We start from the raw sequence: 19,844 nt of genomic DNA, 5'->3' as shown, positions 1-19,844 counted from the left end.
ATGAATCAAAAATAGCAACATTACAACCTTTATGAATGGTATAATCTTCTCTAATGTTTGCTTTTCAGTAGTATTATAAAACTGGAAGAGTTTCGTTTAAGAAAATGGCTTCAAAATTCTTCCAATGAAGGCACATCAACTGTGATTTTGAACAACTACTTTCTTCTGTTATGGAAATAACCACGAAGAAAATTCAAATATATTCTTGATAAAGGTCTGCATTTAGAGTGGCGGGTTGAAATTTTCTTCCACACACTAGCAAAGGAAGCGTGCTTTGGATCCACCCCAGGCACGGTTACAGGTCTTTATTCGCCGATTATTTAACCACGGGCTGTTTCCAGAGCACGAGTTGGTAATATAAAGCGAAGAACCACCACCACAAGGGCTAATAAAGAAGCAGTTCCTCGTACGGCCCTCAATAGGAAATCTCTAGGCGCAGTTCTATATCGATTTTCCTAAATAAATACCCTGCTGGTGTTATAAACCACGTGCTGTGTGTGTGTGCGTGTGTCTTTACGCACAAACTCCAAAGTTTCCAGCATTATGTTAGGTAATTTCACTGTCGGAGAACGAATTCGAGGAAAACGGTTTTTAGTAGCGTGCACTGTCGCTAACTCCTTTTCTTCTGTTCGTCTATTTTCAGCTGCAAGAGGAAGGTTTACCCGGAGTTCCTGCCTTCCACCAGTATCGTTATAGTTTTCCACAACGAAGCCTGGTCGACCCTCCTAAGGACAGTTCATAGCGTTATTAAAATGTCCCCTCGGGAACTGCTGGAGGAAGTGATATTGGTGGATGACGCCAGCGAGAGAGGTAAGGCAAAACTCCCTTATCCATTTATAGCATCTTCCCACCGAACTACTCTGGATCTCCGTTAGGAAAGTTTCTCTGTCCAATAATTCATACAGACCGCAGTACAGTACATTCCACTATGACCTGCGCCCTCCTTTATCTCTTATCATTTTTCTTATTATGTATTCCATCCTAAGGTCGTTTTGTTTCTTGAAATACTTTTTAACAAAATATTCCTTGCAACACAAATTTACATTTTTATCTTCCGTTATTTTTTTCCTCCATCTACCTGTCTCTCATTTTCCATCTCTCTCTCTCTCAAACACAAAGATCGATGGACTACGTCATGGGGCTTGTCTTATAATGCAACCCATCTTATATTTTGAGATATTTCGTACTTTCAATATAGAAAATCGATTTTTCTTCCTTCGAACTTAATTTCATGTTTCTATCGCTCTTCTCTTGCATTATTTTCTTCAGTGTTTTGCTGTTCCTCATTTTATGTTTCTTTCATTCACACTCTCTCGGTAAAAGAGAGAGAGATCGTTGCGCATTCGATTTTCGATAAAACCTTTTTTTTCTTCTTAGTGTTCTTCTCCATGAGATACCTTCACTTCATTCAAAATCCTTGGCTGTTGCTCCACATAACTGTGAGAACATCTCCTTCGGAACAGCTCATATTTCTTCTTAATCTGCATGAATTATAACTCAGTCCATCATCGTCAAGTGCTGTCTTCATTGAAAACATTAACGATCAGCAAATGTTAGGCTCTCCTTGGACACAGGTGGGAAAGTTCCCTTCAGGCCATTCTTTCCATCACGATCATTTTCTACTCTTCCTTTCCTTCGCTTTCCATTTACCTGTCTCTCCAACGTCCATTACGAATATTTTCTTTAATTCCCTAATTTTATTTTGGCACAGTTTGGTCCACAACCGTTTTGTTTGCGACTTTTCTTGGAGTCCGTTTTTGTTAAGAGCTTCAAAAAGCCCTCCACAAGCAACCAGTCCACAAGGGTTAGTTGTTCATTATCGTCATAGCATCTCAGTCTGCTGAGAGAGTCAGCCTGCAAGAGATTGTATAAGTCTTGTTTATTTGAAAAGCGCGTATAAAAGATTCGTTACTTCGTATTCATAATTCGGACCCAAGTCTTTCCATTCAAGTGCCATGTTCCTCACCACTACTCTACCTTTAAGGTCTAAGTTTTGCATATTCACAATGAGAGAAACCAGATGTATCGTTTAAATGCACGTGAGATTTTTAATTTCTGTTAAAAAGTATACTTTTCATTTAGATAGATGCAGATTTTCTAATCTTTACTTCTTTCTATATTTCCTTCATTGAATTTAAGAATTGATGTTTAAATACGTAAATTGCTATATATAAAAAACAATGTGTGTACTATAAAAATATTTTTTCTATAATTTACTTTTTTGATGGTTACATTGCTTCTCTAGAAATAATACTGATATTTGCATAATTTTTATTTTTCTTCCATTGATTATTAACCATTTTTTAGAATATATTATTCAGTTCAATGCGTTTTTAAGGTCTCTTACAGCATTGGCCAGTTCAAGTTCTACATTGCGCGAACTTCATAAGAGTGTTTCACTTAACATAAGTTCCCTTCAGAGCATACAGAATTTTGTAACGTGTATCTGATATAGTTTCTCAAAAAACTTCAGTAAATGGGCAAAATACTTTTTATTAAATAGACTTATTTCTATAGCACTTATATTACTTGATTCTTTAGAACGCATTTTTTCTTGATTAAAATATTTCACAGAATGGTTTATTGTCAAAATTTTGGGTTCCCTCGAAAAATAAATATTTTTACATACGGTTCCGCTTTCTTAAAAAGTTTAAGAAAAACTATTAACTCTAATAAAACGCTTTATCTTAATAAAAACAGACAAGTCACGTTTTCTTCCACTGCATCTTTTTCTTCTGGTATAGATTTTAAGCAACCTGAATATTCACGTCAGTTCCAATTATTGAAACCATTTTAAGAGACGATTTCAATCAGTTTTTTGTGTTCTAATTCATCAAATGATTTCACGTAAATCAATAAATCATAGTATCAATTGCTCTGCATTTGAATCCTTCTCCCAGTAAGCAGAACGTGCCTCTTATCCTTATTGTTTTACTGAAGCCAACATGAATTTACTGGTGATAATTCATCTGCGATTGATTTCGCTTCTAAATTATTTTCCAGTCACGTTTAAGATGATTCATAACATTTTATTATGCGATATTTAGGTCAGTTTTTATCCTTTTATTTCTATAGGATCGCAAATAAATGTAGCTCAAACATACGAACTTTTGAACAGGGAATGAAATTACGGCTCAAGAAAAAGGTTTATCCTCAAACAGGCAAAAGCGGCCATAAAATATACGCATCCTCAGACAGCGAAATCTTATAGGGATAAGATGATCAGCCCTATCATTACCAAAAACTATATATGCTACCATTGTAATACACCTTATACACTGAGTTTACTAATCACTTCATAGTATTCCTCTGATTTGAATGTGTCCACATTTAGTTGTTACACCTTTGTTTGTAGGTTTTGCCGGATGTAGATTTTGAGCCTTAATTCGAGATTTATTCTCAGTTAATTACTATCACGTTACGGTAAAACTATGGATTATGAGTTTAATGTTTTCAGATTAACAAGGCACTCTAATGATTGTTCTCTTTCCCTTTCTCGTCGCAGTAAATCAAGATAGAAGTAAAAGCCAAAGAGTTAGTAAACCTCCTTTGGATTTAGTCTTTTCACTGAAGTCTGGGACCACTCAACCTTAACTGAAAATCGTTAACACTAATAGTTTCAGTTAAGGTTGAAGTGAAGGACCTGGTAGGCAGTGGTTAGCATATCAGCTTTCCAAGCACGACACTAGGGGTTTCGATCCAGCTGTGGACATGAGTGTTTGTGATCGTATTTAGGTGGGTGGTGAATGTCATAGCCCCGCTTATTGGAGTCATGAAGTGGCTTATAAATGCTCGCTATTTGGTTTTCAGATCAGGATTTCCGTGTTATGTATAAAAAAGAAAAGAAAAGCAAGAATTAATGAAAAAAATTAAAAGAAAGTCTTTAGCCCACTCATGGCACTAATGCACTATAAGACAACAACTTTCGTAGATGGAATTAAATAAAAAGGAATGATAAGTGTGTGCACGGGATTAAGATTTGGGTGTGCATCTGTGTTCATCGCAGTTTAGATTTCCGATTGATTTATTAAAGTGAATATTTATTATTTTAAACCTGTTTCTTTACGGTGTTTACTTGATATGTGATGTAGTATTGACCTTCCGAAAACAGATTAAGGATCGCACACCCAAAATATTTCAAACCTTCTTGAAACATATTTTGGAATATGTTTCAAGAAACTTCTTGAAATTTCTTCTGTATCTCAGCACTCAAACTCCAGTGATTACAGAGAATGATGCATGGATGAAGAGCCGACTGTGACCAACCATTTGATCAATTGACCTGAAATTTAGCAGGTTATTGAAATGATTTTCTTTTCAAATTCCTTTGACCTTACCCGTAAACGCTTATTAAAAAATTCATTTTCTATGATTAAGTGAGACTTGGTCGATCTCAACAGTTTTGTGGCGAATAAAACTGTGTTAATAATTTGACATCCATGGAGTAATAAATGATGTAGAGTGCTTCCCTGAAGGCCAAATAAGGTGAAAGTAATGTTTTTGTTTGGTAGTTTGAAGCCAAAAAAAATGTAAGGGGTTTTCTCAATTCGAATGTCATTGGACCCTTCATTTGTATGTTAGCCGAGTTAAATCGAACTTATCGTGCATTACTAGTTCTTTGAAGTAATGTTTCCGTCCTTTCTAGTGATAAAAGAAAGTGTCATTTTTTATTAATGAAGATGTTAAAAACTTATCTCAGGATTGAGATGAGTTTTTGATTGCATCATATTCGTATAAGTTGCGATAGTTCGAAAAAGTAACTTTGCAACTTGACGATACGTCAACTCATCCTTTTTCATTTGATTTCATTGAGAAATCAGAAATAAAAAAGGTAATTGAAATGGCACTTGAAACATCGAATCCCAATTCTGCATATTTCTCATTGCCATCATTAGTGTAAGCTCCAATACAACAACGGCAAATTTAAAACTGCTGCCAAGTAACGGAGTACATCCTCAAAGGATCGTGCTCATTTATCCAGATTTTTGTTACGCTAGTAACCCGATGATATGTAAATAATAATAGTAATAAAGAAAGAAAGAAAATGAATTTAAAAAAAATCAAGTAACCAGTGAGCAACTTTAAATAAAGTGCATGAATTCATAGCACGACTCTGCCTAAGGGAAATTAAGTTTGTCTATAATCAGTCTCGTGCTGATTACAAATCCATGTTTGTCGTCTGTAGGACTCAGACAATAAGTTCAAGCTTCGTTACGTATGAAAGAATATCAGAGTACATTAATATCAAAGTTCCCATCTTTTTTTATTCACCATCGAAATCGATTCGTTATGTCAATGAACAACGAAATAAAAAATGCTGTTGCAGGAAGACCTGATATTACGTGTAGTGGAATAACTATAATTGAAAGTCGAGACGCGTGAAAGAATACTTCAGACCTATAAAGAAGAACTACCATTATGGAAGAGTCATTCTGAAGAATACACCATGGGGGGGGGGGGGGTGAAACATGCATTTAGATAGAAGGTTAAAAGTGCACGACAGGAGACAGCGTATGTGAAACAGTGTGCTGAATGCAGCAAATTCCGGTTGTTTATCATTACTATTGTGATATTAATGTGCCTCAGCTGCTGACCCATTTCGGAGACCCACGGCAGTTCATGTGGCAATTGCCAGCTCATTAGCATATATATCTAGCATATAACAATGATAAAATATATCATTACAACTTCGCAATCCTAAGATACGGTTTAGCCAGTTCACATAAGAATGAATGTTGTATTAAAGTAATTGTCGACTAATATATAAAAGACAGACGTAGTCTGAAGTCACGTGCAAAAAAAAAAAAAAACCCTTCGTTTTCATACATCACGTTTTAACACGTATTCGCAACTAAATTGAAATCTAAGGAGCAGGATGGCTAGGGATGTTAAATAATGGACATATCCTTCACATCACTGTTCCATCTCTGAAAGCCTACACAGCGAACGTGAGATGTCAAACGCAATTCGGTTTGTCGTCCCTACCTTCTAACCCTGCGATCTGGTAAATGCACTAAAACTAGAATTAATATGCCTTTGTCATTTCTACTGTTTAGTTGAATAACATGTCAACGCACCCCATCGCTGAAAAAGGTTAACCGTTTCACTGAAATGATTTATGAGTAGTGTAATGATTATTTTTATCTAAATTTACTAATCCATTAGGCTCTTTAATCCACTTGAAACTGAGTGGTTGTCTTTTGTCACAGAATGGTTTACCTGCCTGATAATGAGAGAACCAAGGTTCAATTTCACGTTATGGAAACTCAGATAGAACTGCGTTGGCCACTCTCAAGCGTAGACAGACATGGAAATTAGTCCAGGAACACACACACGCCTCTCAAAAATCCACCGGTTAGGTTTTAGTTGTAAAACCGTACCATGAATTCATAGGAAATACATCGTAAGCTAAGAACTCTGGCGTTCACTTATTTTAACTATTTTTATACACATTTTCTCTCTTCTTTCTGGAAGCTGTTAATATTCGAGCCGTATTTCATTTGCTTTGGAAATGTAACAAAAATTGCAACCAGTTAGGGAAATGCAGTTTTCATGAACTTTAACTCCTGCTGCTACAGCAATAGTAATAGGGTTAATTGAATTTTCTGTACACCATTTAAGCAACAAAAAAGGACATAAAATGAGCTGGGTAGATGGCTTTTCTTTCCATTAGCTAACATAAATATTCATCGTGTTGTGAATGGTCAATACAGAAAAGAGAAATGGAAATAGAAGGTAAGTTTTGCTGGAAACAGCGAATTGTCGTAAAACATCAGCTTTTCAAAAGTACTTAAATGGTTAAAATAATATAAACGATAGATTATTAGTTAATACGATATTGAGCAATAGGATCCCCTTTTTTTATTTTAAGTCATACTTTTGTTGCTTTATGTACTGATTTTTAATTAAAGTCAGTAACTCCTCGACATTGATTGATTTGCATGATATTTATAGAATTTTTCTTAAATTTCCCTGTTTAAGTGTAAAAACAGAATTCAATGTTTTTTTAAACAGGTGCTGGATGGCACGATATTTTTCTCTCCATCTAGAAAACTGAGTGTTTGAATCCTGTCTAGGAGGGAGGGGGGGGGACCTTTATAATCGCTATTCAGCCGAAGATGGGTAAGCTGATCTCACAATAACGTGACAGGGATTTTCCGGAGGGAAAAATCAGCTATACAGGTTGGCCCATAAGTCGTGGAGCATTCTGTAGAAAGAGGCCGTCTTTGTGAAGCCTAATCATATTAATGTTGATGCCTAGGACCGTGTTTGGCCTTCTTACACAAAACTGAAAGCGAAGGCATTGACGAATTCTTCCAGATGAATAAATAAAACACGTTTTAGTTTGAACTACAAAGATCCAATTACGTGTAACAGGTTGCCCTTGGCCCATTTTCATTGCAACTATTTTATAATTTCTATCTTAATTCTCTCCAGCCAGCAGGAATAACAAAAAATGACTCATCCATCGTCTTTTTTCAAAAAAAGAAGTCTGTTTAATTTTAACAGAGCAAGAGAATGACTTAAGAAACGTATGACTTATCTTATATCATTAATTTTTTAATTACTTAATATTAATTAACTTTGGTTGAGAGAATGCTTCCAACAAAAAAAGTCTTTAACTACACTTAACATTGTTTGCTAATGTAATCGCAAATCAAAGAATACAAAATTAATTTAAGTTGATTATGTATTCGAGCGACTACGAACAAATTTGCCCTTAGATGCGATTTTGACGTCACTAATATGCTATCTAATAGCAAATGCTTCGAGTAAGCACAGCCAGTTAATGTGTGGTTTTGGTGCCATCGTCAAGTGTCTGGAGGGTTTTTTTTTTTTTTTTTTGCAACGTCTAAGTTGTTTGTGCATTACAAGAAATTCTCACACACACACACATTAAAACTCCATTTAAACCTCATTATCGCTAAGTTCATTTTAGAAGTTGAAAAGCCTTCCAAATAAATAAAAATTGTCATTATTCGTGTACGATATTTCTCTGAAGATGGGAAAATGTTAATCAACTCAAAACCAAACGCGAGTTAATGGAATGGTCTGCAAATGTCTACTTTCGTATGCAATAAATTTAATTCTTCCTCTAATTTTATTAATCATGGAACTGACTGTCTTTTGATTACTCTGCGGTTGATAATTATAATGTATGACTTTACTTTAGTACGAAAGTTACGCCAAAAATAGTAGAACGCAAAAAAGGAGACGATCACAGTCCCAAACGAAATGCTGAGGACTGCATCCTCTTCATAAAAATCTTGTATGAATGGTGGCCAGGATGGGTTTTTTTTTTCGTGTACATTTTGATTTAAACAGTAGTATGTTATAAAATATTGGGACATTCCTGAAAAATATTGCAGAGAAAGAACCCAAAAATACATTTTTCCTACTACTACACAAATATGATGTTGGAGTGTTAAGAACTTCACTGCAAGAGTTGCACAAGTAATCTCAGATGAAGTAAACAACCCTCTTTTTAGTCTTAAGTACTTCAGAAAACCGTCAGCAGCCGATCTGTCTTTCTTCATGGCAGCAGCTGAGTGCATCTCTGAAGTATGCTAGATGACGAGCGATCTCCTTAAGCCGAACTAGATTTATTTGTATGATGTAATTCTAGCTGTTTACAGTTTCTAGATTTCTGGATTTAAAAACTTGAAATTTTTTCCAGATATTGAGCAGAGAACAGACACGCTGACTTTAATTAAGGCCAGTATATTATGTTTGTTCAATGGTCGATTTTTGTTTTTTTTTAAAAAAACTTCACTTGAAAAGTCAGTAAACCTCGTATTAGGGTTTATATACAGCATTCGAACCAAGAACTTCTAACCGAAGGCAAACATCTCGTCATAATGACTAATGCGTCACGGAGACGCTTCCAGGCCGAAGCAAAAAAAAAAAAAAACCTCACCTGCGTCAAAGGTCGACTAACTCTGAAATCGAGTGGGGCGGAGAAAGCCCAACGGGGAGACAATCCTTTATTCTATTGGAGTCTAGTCGGTAACTAGAATCCAATAGAAGTGCGTCTTTTAAAGAAGTAAATCGCCAAGAGGCTACGCGGGCATCTTCTACAGAGACGTTAAAGCTCTTCATTTTATTAGAATAAGCAGAGAAAACTTCTTTTCCCAAGGTTAATAACAAGGACATTGTTTCACTTACCTACCCTCTCTTCGTTAAATAACCAGCCTTGGGCGAATCGCGATAAAATTCGCTAATTTCGGTCTCAATTTCAAAAGATGATTGGTGGCTTAGGTTTTAGTTGTAAAACCTAATCCACCGGTTAGGTTTTAGTTGTAAAACCGTACCATGAATTCATAGGAAATACATCGTAAGCTAAGAACTCTGGCATTCACTTTAACTATTTTTATACACATTTTCTCTCTGGGAGCTGTTAATATTCGAGCTGTATTTAATTTGCTTTGGAAATGTAACAAAAATTGCAACCAGTTAGGGAAATGCAGTTTTCATGAACTTTAACTCCTGCTGCTACAGCAATAGTAATAGGGTTAATTGAATTTTCTGTACACCATTTAAGCAACAAAAAAGGACATAAAATGAGCTGGGTAGATGGCTTTTCTTTCCATTAGCTAACATAAATATTCATCGTGTTGTGAATGGTCAACACAGAAAAGAGAAATGGAAATAGAAGGTAAGTTTTGCTGGAAACAGCGAATTGTCGTAAAACATCAGCTTTTCAAAAGTACTTAAATGGTTAAAATAAAATAAATGATAGATTATTAGTTAATACGATATTTAGCAATAGGATCCCCTTTTTTTATTTTAAGTCATACTTTTGTTGCTTTATGTACTGATTTTTAATTAAAATCAGTAACTCCTCGACATTGATTGATTTGCATGATATTTATAGAATTTTTCTTAAATTTCCCTGTTTAAGTGTAAAAACAGAATTCAATCTTTTTTTAAACAGGTGCAGGATGGCACGATATTTTTCTCTCCATCTAGAAAACTGAGTGTTTGAATCCTGTCTAGGAGGGGGGGGGACCTTTATAATCGCTAATCAACCGAAGATGGGTAAGCTGATCTCACAATAACGTGACAGGGATTTTCCGGAGGGAAAAATCAGCTATACAGGTTGGCCCATAAGTCGTGGAGCATTCTGTAGAAAGAGGCCGTCTTTGTGAAGCCTAATCTTATTAATGTTGATGCCTAGGAATGTGTTTGGCCTTCTTACGCAAAACTGAAAGCGAAGACATTGACGAATTCTTCCAGATGAATAAATAAAACATGTTTTAGTTTTAACTACAAAGATCCAAATTACGTGTAACAGGTTGCCCTTGGCCCATTTTCATTGTAACTATTTTATAATTTCTATCTTAATTCTCTCCAGAATAACAAAAAATGACTCATCCATCGTCTTTTCAAAAAAGAAGTCTGCTCAATTTTAACAGAGCAAGCGAATGACTGCAGAAACGTATGACTTATCTTATATCATTAATTTTTTAATTACTTAATATTAATTAACTTTGGTTGAGAGAATGCTTCCAACAAAAAAAGTCTTTAAGTACACTTAACATTGTTTGCTAATGTAATCGCAAATCAAAGAATACAAAATTAATTTAAGTTGATTATGTATTCGAGCGACTACGAACAAATTTGCCCTTAGATGCGATTTTGACGTCACTAATATGCTATCTAATAGCAAATGCTTCGAGTAAGCACAGCCAGTTAATGTGTGGTTTTTGTGCCATCGTCAAGTGTCTGGAGGGGTTTTTTTTTTGCAACGTCTAAGTTGTTTGTGCATTACAAGAAATTCTCACACACACACACACATTAAAACTCCATTTAAACCTCATTATCGCTAAGTTCATTTTAGAAGTTGAAAAGCCTTCGAAATAAAAAAAAATTGTCATTATTCGTGTACGATATTTCTCTGAAGATGGGAAAATGTTAATCAACTCAAAACCAAACGCGAGTTAATGGAATGGTCTGCAAATGTCTACTTTCGTATGCAATAAATTTAATTCTTCCTCTAATTTTATTAATCATGGAACTGACTGTCTTTTGATTACTCTGCGGTTGATAATTATAATGTATGACTTTACTTTAGTACGAAAGTTACGCCAAAAATAGTAGAACGCAAAAAAGGAGACGATCACAGTCCCAAACGAAATGCTGAGGACTGCATCCTCTTCATAAAAATCTTGTATGAATGGTGGCCAGGATGGGTTTTTTTTTTTCGTGTACATTTTGATTTAAACAGTAGTATGTTATAAAATATTGGGACATTCCTGAAAAATATTGCAGAGAAAGAACCCAAAAATACATTTTTCCTACTACTACACAAATATGATGTTGGAGTGTTGAGAACTTCACTGCAAGAGTTGCACAAGTAATCTCAGATGAAGTAAACAACCCTCTTTTTAGTCTTAAGTACTTCAGAAAACCGTCAGCAGCCGATCTGTCTTTCTTCATGGCAGCAGCTGAGTGCATCTCTGAAGTATGCTAGATGACGAGCGATCTCCTTAAGCCGAACTAGATTTATTTGTATGATGTAATTCTAGCTGTTTACAGTTTCTAGATTTCTGGATTTAAAAACTTGAAATTTTTTCCAGATATTGAGCAGAGAACAGACACGCTGACTTTAATTAAGGCCAGTATATTATGTTTGTTCAATGGTCGATTTTTGTTTTTTTTTAAAAAAACTTCACTTGAAAAGTCAGTAAACCTCGTATTAGGGTTTATATACAGCATTCGAACCAAGAACTTCTAACCGAAGGCAAACATCTCGTCATAATGACTAATGCGTCACGGAGACGCTTCCAGGCCGAAGCAAAAAAAAAAAAAAACCTCACCTGCGTCAAAGGTCGACTAACTCTGAAATCGAGTGGGGCGGAGAAAGCCCAACGGGGAGACAATCCTTTATTCTATTGGAGTCTAGTCGGTAACTAGAATCCAATAGAAGTGCGTCTTTTAAAGAAGTAAATCGCCAAGAGGCTACGCGGGCATCTTCTACAGAGACGTTAAAGCTCTTCATTTTATTAGAATAAGTAGAGAAAACTTCTTTTCCCAAGGTTAATAACAAGGACATTGTTTCACTTACCTACCCTCTCTTCGTTAAATAACCAGCCTTGGGCGAATCACGATAAAATTCGCTAATTTCAGTCTCAATTTCAAAAGATGATTGGCGGCTTAGGTTATTTTTTGGTGACTTAATATTTGAAGTGTCTTGTGAAATCCGTCTTAATCACCAACAAAAGAAAAAAAAAGCAACACGTAAATGCGTTAACTTATTTACTCGCTGGTGATGTTAGCTAATCCTTAGATGAATTCTCTCGCAGTTCGTTTTACAATACTTATTTTATTTTTGCCTTAACTTATGAATGTACGATGTTGTATGGAGATATTCAAGTGCATATGTAAACTTGTTCGTTATTTGTCTTAATATACATATTTTAAGTGATCATTACTTTTATTTATTTTGGATGCTTTAACGTCCGCGCAGTTAGCCGAGAGGTTATGCGCTCCGCAACTATATGCCTTGGAAAGGAGTGTCCTGGGTTCGATTCCCGTCGCCCACGTGAGGAGCTTAAGGATCTTTCTCAGCCATAGCCAAGTTAGCCGGTCATGGGCGTGGATCGCAGGGTTTTCCTCCCGCAAACCGGCTCCGTGAACACACACCTCTACAGACATAGGATACCTCCATGTCCATTCTCCTTATTCCTGGAGGTATCCTCTTGATGTGTTCACTGAACCAGTATACGTGATAAGTCGAGGTCTTATAACGATTATATCAGTATTCTTAATATTAGAATGGAATCTGGGTAAGTTTATTATTATTTATTTATTTTGGCTAGATGCTACCCGTGTTTAACAGGAATGATGGTAGAATTATTAGGGTGTGCGAATAATAATGATCAAGAAACCTCTCATAGCAAGAATAGACAGAATTTTATCTCCCTCTGGTGAATATTGCATGATGTGGGTGGTCTACACTATCTATTGATAAATTTGATATCGCCTAGAATGCTTTTTTCTAAAAACAAAAGACGTCTGACTGAACAATAAAATTTCCACAGTACAATATTATAAAGCATTTGGATGTCATATTGCTGGTTTTCAAATCCATGTTTTTTCTATCCTTCTATAAAGTATTTTAATTCATTAATTATAAAAATCAAAATTCTCTTCCCATTGCTGACAGGTGGTGGGTATTGTAAAAAAAAATAACCTGTTTTGTTGTAAATAGTGGCATGCCCGACACATTACATAATCTCTTCCAAATACACAGAGCAAAAGGGCAGCTGTGGAATGCATGTTCTACTGTTTCCAATCGGTAACAGATGTCACAGATTGATCTCCGATGTTAAACTGCCTCCATTGGATGGCATTGACTGGAAGGCGACCATATGCAATTCTCCAAGCAAGATCCTTCCTGTTAGGGTACCCTTCGAATTTCATCAAGTTATGAAACAGAATATTGTTGTCAATACCCGACTCTGGAACTTCGCAGCGAAAAAGATTAAAGATTTCTTTATACCAAATTTTACTTTTTTTAATGGAAAAATGTCAATCCTTTTCCCAAGTAAGCAAAACAAAGTTTTGCGCGTGAAATATATTCACGTCTAAGCTACTTGTATTTCTTATATTTCTTGGTATCTTTAACATATATTATACCCAAGGTAAAAAACCTTTCTATATCTTTCTCTCATCCAGATATTTTTATTATGAAGGTCAAGCACCTTTTGTCTACTTATATATGAGATATATATCACTTCAACCTTGGTATCTCTCCTGGATCTGGCTCCCACTGAAGAGACCTCAATAAATGTCGAAACTGGTTGGAAGCTTTTGGGTGATGAATGGCAATGCTGTAGCCCAATGAGTTAACTGAGGCACGGCTGTTGCTCTTACTCCTCGGAGGAGATGTGAGCAAATGAACGGCTCTGCTCGGCGGTGGGGTGAGTCTGCCACGGTGTAGAGCCAACTACTTCTGAGAGTTCTTCTTAGTGGGGGTGAGCCTCTTATCGAGGGGAACAACGTTGAGTTTTTAGAGTTAGAACTGTACTTGAACATTCAATGAAGGTCGAAACTGGTCTGGGTAGCGGCCCTTTCCATTATGCATTGTATTATACACGCCTGAAAGGGGGTGTGCTTTGCATTATGGGATGCATACTAAGGCAAGTGATAGAAGTCATTAGCCTCTATATACAAGTAGCTTAGACGTGAATATATTTCACGTACAAAACTTTGTTTTGCTTACTTTTTAAAAGGACTAAAATCAAGTATAAAATTTCTTGGTATCTTTAATGTATATTACACCCAAGGTAAAAAAAAAACTTTCTATATATATAAATATTATATAAATATTTAATAGGTAATTCACAATTAGTTCTGAGTTCACGGAACATCTGTTAAATGTGGAGCATATTTCCAATGGCAAGTACGAGATTTTTTATTTCTTTTGTGCACAGTTATACAGTTATTTGAGACCAACATCACGGCACTACAACATTCAAGTTTTTTTTTGCCTGTGTCGCCATCTGGTTTTCGAACTGCAAACTATATTATTTAAGAAAGGATTATATTATTGGAGTAGTACACTAAACTCCTAATAATCCGAAGTAATAATACATTTGGTCACAAAAGAACAAAAAAAAAAAGGCTAAACACTTTAATTGTTTTATAATATATGGAATGCGTGTATCTATTCATAAACTTACTTTGAATGTTAAGTCATTCCCAGTAACCACGCCTTCTTTCTCTGTGGCTTAAAATAGCCCAGTCGTGAAGTGAACATTCAGATATTGTGTCCTACTAAGATCACAAAGTCTATGCAGACGTTTTTGTTCAAATGTTCTTTAATGTTGCGACGATGACGGGAGAATACTAGACCTGGAAGCTTTTTTATTTTCATGTCAAATTACTATGACAATATTTATCTTTCTGAAACTCACTAGTCGCCTATTTAATGAAACCATTGTGAAAGATAAAAAGTTTGTGGCTTGTAGAGCCAACTTAAAATAAAATGGAGACCAACCATTGTAGTAACAAAAGAAGTTTGGCCGCAAGCGATTATAGAACAACAAGATTACTCTGTAAACAGTCTAATATAATTACAGCAAAGACCTGACTACTAAAACATTGAATAATTCAGTTAGCTAACCTTCTATGAAAGCTACACGGTAACTGTCGTAAAGATAACTTATGATGGTGGTGCCATCTAGGAAAGAGTAGATTAATTAATGTTTGCATATGCATCGAAAGTGGTTATCCGAAAGTTTTTAAATGTGTATATTTATAATTAATTCCAGCTTTCCTACGGTATTTTTTGTAAGAAGACAGACCAGTTTGAGAAATTGCATTGTGTTTATCAAATTAAAAATAGCTGGTTACGTTCTCATCAAGGACACGACACTTAATCCCGTGATGTATTGCTTAACTGCCTGGTGTAGATGTATCCACTTTCCTAATTACTTGTTGCAAGCGATGCGGTTGAGTCACTTAAGGTGTAATAACTGCAAAAGACAAAGGACTAGCTCGTGCAGTGGTTAATTCGAAAGTGATATTTCTATGTTTTTCTTGTTGCATAAAGTGCCAGATGTGACATACTCTGAATTTATTGGTTAATTGAATTTTTGCGTAAAAATTAACCAAAATTCTGTTACTTTCTGTTATTATTACTTATTTTTATATTATATCATAACCTGTACGCAGGTTCTGAAGCCTTCTAAATTCCCGAAGGGCCGCTACGGCATTGCACTGTTTAAGGTAAAACAACTTAACAAGTAAAGCACGCTGAGACAAAGTAGGACGCATGTTGAGTACAATTCGTCAGTCATTCGAATAACTGCCTGAACGTTCCCAATCTCCCTTTGTAAGTGGAATTGGTGGCGCTGCTGTCCCGTACGCACAGTAAAATTTGCATAATCCCTTTTACATGCGTTTACTGCAAATATTTGACTGCTTTCAGCTCCGCCAGCGCCAAAAGTTCCCCTATCGGCGATTTTTTTTTTTTTCGGAATTTATCTCCCCATGCCTTCGAAAGTCTCAATATAAAATGATCTCATTCCATTTATTGGTTTTAGCTACAGATGCCTCCAAAGAGGGAAAGTTAATTTATGGCCACCCTGTATACAAAGGAAGTTTTGATATTTCTCTAGGCATTTCGAATTAAGATAATTAGCAGAAAACTTATTTTATTCAGTCGATAATCTATTGCACTGTGAATGTGTACCAGATTGCACTCTCCAAATCAACCTTTGGAATGACTTGAGAGAAAGAGTGGTTAATGTTCAGTACTTAATGCCTGGTGGACCGCTATGAATGACAAGGACATGCGAGTTGATTTGTAGTGTGATACAAATCATATGGTCATTCTGGTGAGGGGGAGGTTGCAGAGAACTATCAACAGTACACGGATAGTTGGTAACTCAGCGATCGCCAGAAGAATGCTTCGTCGTGGTAGCACAACTGCTCACTACTTGGAGTTGTTCGAAATAATTCTACTCCAGTGAAGAGAAAACATCTCATGGACGACGCAATTAGATATAATGTATATTTTGGAATGATCGCTTTTTACCAGCAAAATTGGAGGATAGAGTTCCTGCGTCACCTTGTTTGGCATTGGCCCATTCATTAAAGCGCATGCAAACTATTATTTTTTCATTCTATAGTTGGTTTCTTTTAGTACGCGCACACCCTCCATATACTGTTCGTTAAAATGTATTAAGGGATATTTTGAAATATGGGAAAAAAGTAGGATTAGGACTGTGTATACCATAATGATTTTCTGATTCTTTCTCTCCCTCCAGATTTTCTTGGTCGCCAGTTGGAGCAGTATGTCGCCAGGTTGGATGTTCCCGTAAAGGTAATGAAGCTTTATGATTAGTTTTAAATGCAGAGTCAATTTCATTGTCAACGACTTTGATTCCCTTGTTAGTCTATTAATTACACAGCACTATACTCATACAGAAATATTGGAGAAGGAGATCTGACTTCAAAGTCAGCTTATGATTGGAGCTAGACGAACCTGTAAGGTTATAAAAGTAAGCGTTGGACATCAGGTGGAAACAGATCTTTTATGAGAAAGGCCCACAAAGAATCGTAAATTCCAATAGAAGTGTTGCATTTAGTCGAATGAATGTATGGCGCCAAGACGCGTACAAAATAGGACATAATGGCAAATGTCCAAGTTACCCGATCCTGTAAAAACAATCGGCTAAGGTGGAGGTTGCAACTCTTAAGACTAGATAAAGAGGGAATAGAGTGATGAATTTACACTTCCTGTTATTTCGTGAGAACAGAAGGACAAGAATATAACAACAAAGTGAAATTATAGATACAAGAGTTCAAGGCAATGACAGTGGAGTGATTCTCTGGATTGCTTTCTTTAGCACCGCTCAGGCCCTCTGATACGAGTGTGTCACTATCACGGATCTCTTGTTTTGCAAGTTGAGAATTTCTTCGTGATGTTAATTGGTTTCTCTCTCAGGGGCGGCTCGTGCATAGGAACTACAGGCTGCAGCACCCCCCAATTTTTCTTGATATATAAATATATTTCTTAATTTATTTATATTTGCGTGTAATATTTAATTTTATCATCAACAATCCTATAGAATTCTTTTATTCTGTATAAAAAAATAATAAAAATCCATTTTGTAGCACTTAGGAGGGAGAAGGACGCTAGCAACACTGTTTACCACAGTGGCATATTGCTACTCGCGCAAGTATATGCACGTCATAGTGAGATGCGAGCTATTAGCGTAATGCGGCACTGTCCGTCGCGCAGTTCCACTGTTGTTTATATGCAGTCTACGCCAGTAGTAAAGTGTTCGTAGTGCTTATCCTGTTTACTCCGTCTCTTTAAATATTCGAACATTACAATTAAAGACATAACATTTGTTGTAGTTTTTATTTTAGAACATTATTGGGGTCATGATAATGGATTTTATATTTAAGTAATTTTGAATTATACCAAACTGTATAATTTTATCGGTAATAAACAATATTGTTTCATGTTTAATTTTTTTTTAAATTTTTACCATTCTCACTCGATGAAATATAAATAACAATTTTATTTTTAGATTAATAGAAATTATATGCAAACAGCAATATTTGTTTCCTATTTCAATGACCATGAAGGATAATCTGTATATTTTGTATGTAGCTCTAAAAAGAAATGCATATCGTTCATGTTCTAAGGATAAATATATAAAAAAAAAAAAATAGAAAAGAATACGTTAATTGCAAACCAGGCATAATCCTCCGGAGTAATAAATTTTGTTATTTGTCTAGTTTGTTTTTACCGCAAAAACAAACTAGATATTCGTTAAAAAGTTTTTTTTAAGGTCTCATTTATAAATATTGAATTCAAATAAGCAAACTTATTTGAATTCAGTATTTTAGGGAATTTTTGTAGATTTCGATGTCAAAAAAAAAAAAAAAGTCTTTGACATAAGCGTTAAGACAAGTACGCAGTTTTGTGTGTATTTCTATTATGATATCACTCTCTGATTGAATAGGTGCGTAGAAGTAGCGCGAGCCGCGTTACCCTTGAGAATAAAACCTTTCGAAAGAAGCGATTTATGGCAAACAAGAACATCAAAAGTTTTGTCCCATACGAACCACATATGATTAATGGCTGTGTGAGTTTTGTTACTGTTAGATTACCCGTTGATGTCCTTGTTTTTTAAAAGGTGTTACATCTTTGATTAATGGGCCACCGTTGCTAGAAATGATAGCGATCGCGCACTCCAGCGAAATAAGAAGAAAAATGTGATTAAATCTCTGCACTCGTTTTTCCCCCCTACTTTCATTCTACTTAAACTCATTGTGCGACAGAATGTGCCCACACGTGCTTGTTATTGGGGTATTTAAGTGGTGAAAGGGCAGTTTTTTTTTTGTCATGTGGTTGGTTGCTGTGGCAACGCTGCCTTCTTTAACATAGCAAGCAGTTCTCTAACAGACGCTTTCTTTATTGGATGGGGAGAGTATTAACTATATCTAGTTCTTTGAAGCCGCATTTTTCTATTGATCTTAACACTAGAATAGAGAAACCAATTAGCATCACGAAGAAAGCCTCAATCTACAAAATAAGAATGATCCAAGCATTTATTTGACACTAAAAATGCTTCTAAAAAATTAGACAATAAAAAAATCCTTTATACAGGAAAATCTCCTAATATATTCATGAACGTCTACAGCCAGGATGGCTTCCATATGCATGCTTTATCATAAGATATCGAGTACAATGATTTATCACAAGATACCTCTCAGCATAGACAGATATACAATTATTTGGGCCTGTCACCACAATAATTTTACCAGTTTTAAGATTCTCCGATTCTGAATCTGTAATATACTCCTTCTGTCCAAAAAGAAACCGAACTTTTCGAAAATAGAAGCAACAAGTGGCGCCATCTGTCGTATCTTTGTGTTGTCGAAATCAGCAAACCTTCATTAGTGTTGTGTCAACTGTTTATGACACTTGTTTCATTATAAATTATAAGCCGAGTAATAGTGACAGTGTGTTTTGACGAACGGTTGGAAAATGAGTTTCAAACAGAGCTGCGATTGACTTTTGTGTTAAACTTGGTAAACGTTTTACCGAAACGCATCAAATGCTTCAAAAAGCATACGGTGATGAATGCTTATCCGGTACTCAAGTTTACGAGTGGTTTAAGCGATTTCAAAGTGGTCGTGAGATGCTTGACGACGACGAAAAGCCGGGCCGTCCAAAAACCGGACTGAGCGAAGTTAACATCCAAAAAATGCGCGATTTCATCAAAGAAAAACCCGAAATCGTCGGTGAGATTAATTGAAGATGAATTGGGGATTCCAAAATCAACTGAGCGCAACATTTTGACCGAGAGTTTGAG

The 19,844-nt window shown here is 35.7% G+C and overlaps 1 protein-coding gene across 4 annotated transcripts in view; it reads left to right on the top strand.

Moving 5' to 3' along the window:
- The window catches only part of LOC150094520 (polypeptide N-acetylgalactosaminyltransferase 13-like), a 220,397-nt gene that overhangs the window by 178,407 nt on the left and 22,146 nt on the right, over positions 1-19,844 (top strand). For all 4 annotated transcript variants that reach the window (XM_090412335.1, XM_090412336.1, XM_090412333.1 and 1 more), the window contains exons 5-6: positions 644-810; positions 16,779-16,834. In XM_090412335.1, the coding sequence (XP_090268461.1) occupies positions 644-810; positions 16,779-16,834 (223 nt within the window). The remainder of the gene's footprint in view (positions 1-643; positions 811-16,778; positions 16,835-19,844) is intronic.

The sequence above is a fragment of the Typopeltis vanoorti genome, chromosome 22 (assembly GCF_054136105.1).
Source record: "Typopeltis vanoorti isolate ZY-2024b chromosome 22, IOZ_Tvanoo_1.0, whole genome shotgun sequence".
In the NCBI taxonomy this organism is placed as follows: domain Eukaryota; kingdom Metazoa; phylum Arthropoda; class Arachnida; order Uropygi; family Thelyphonidae; genus Typopeltis; species Typopeltis vanoorti.
This window is presented reverse-complemented; position numbering and strand designations above follow the sequence as displayed.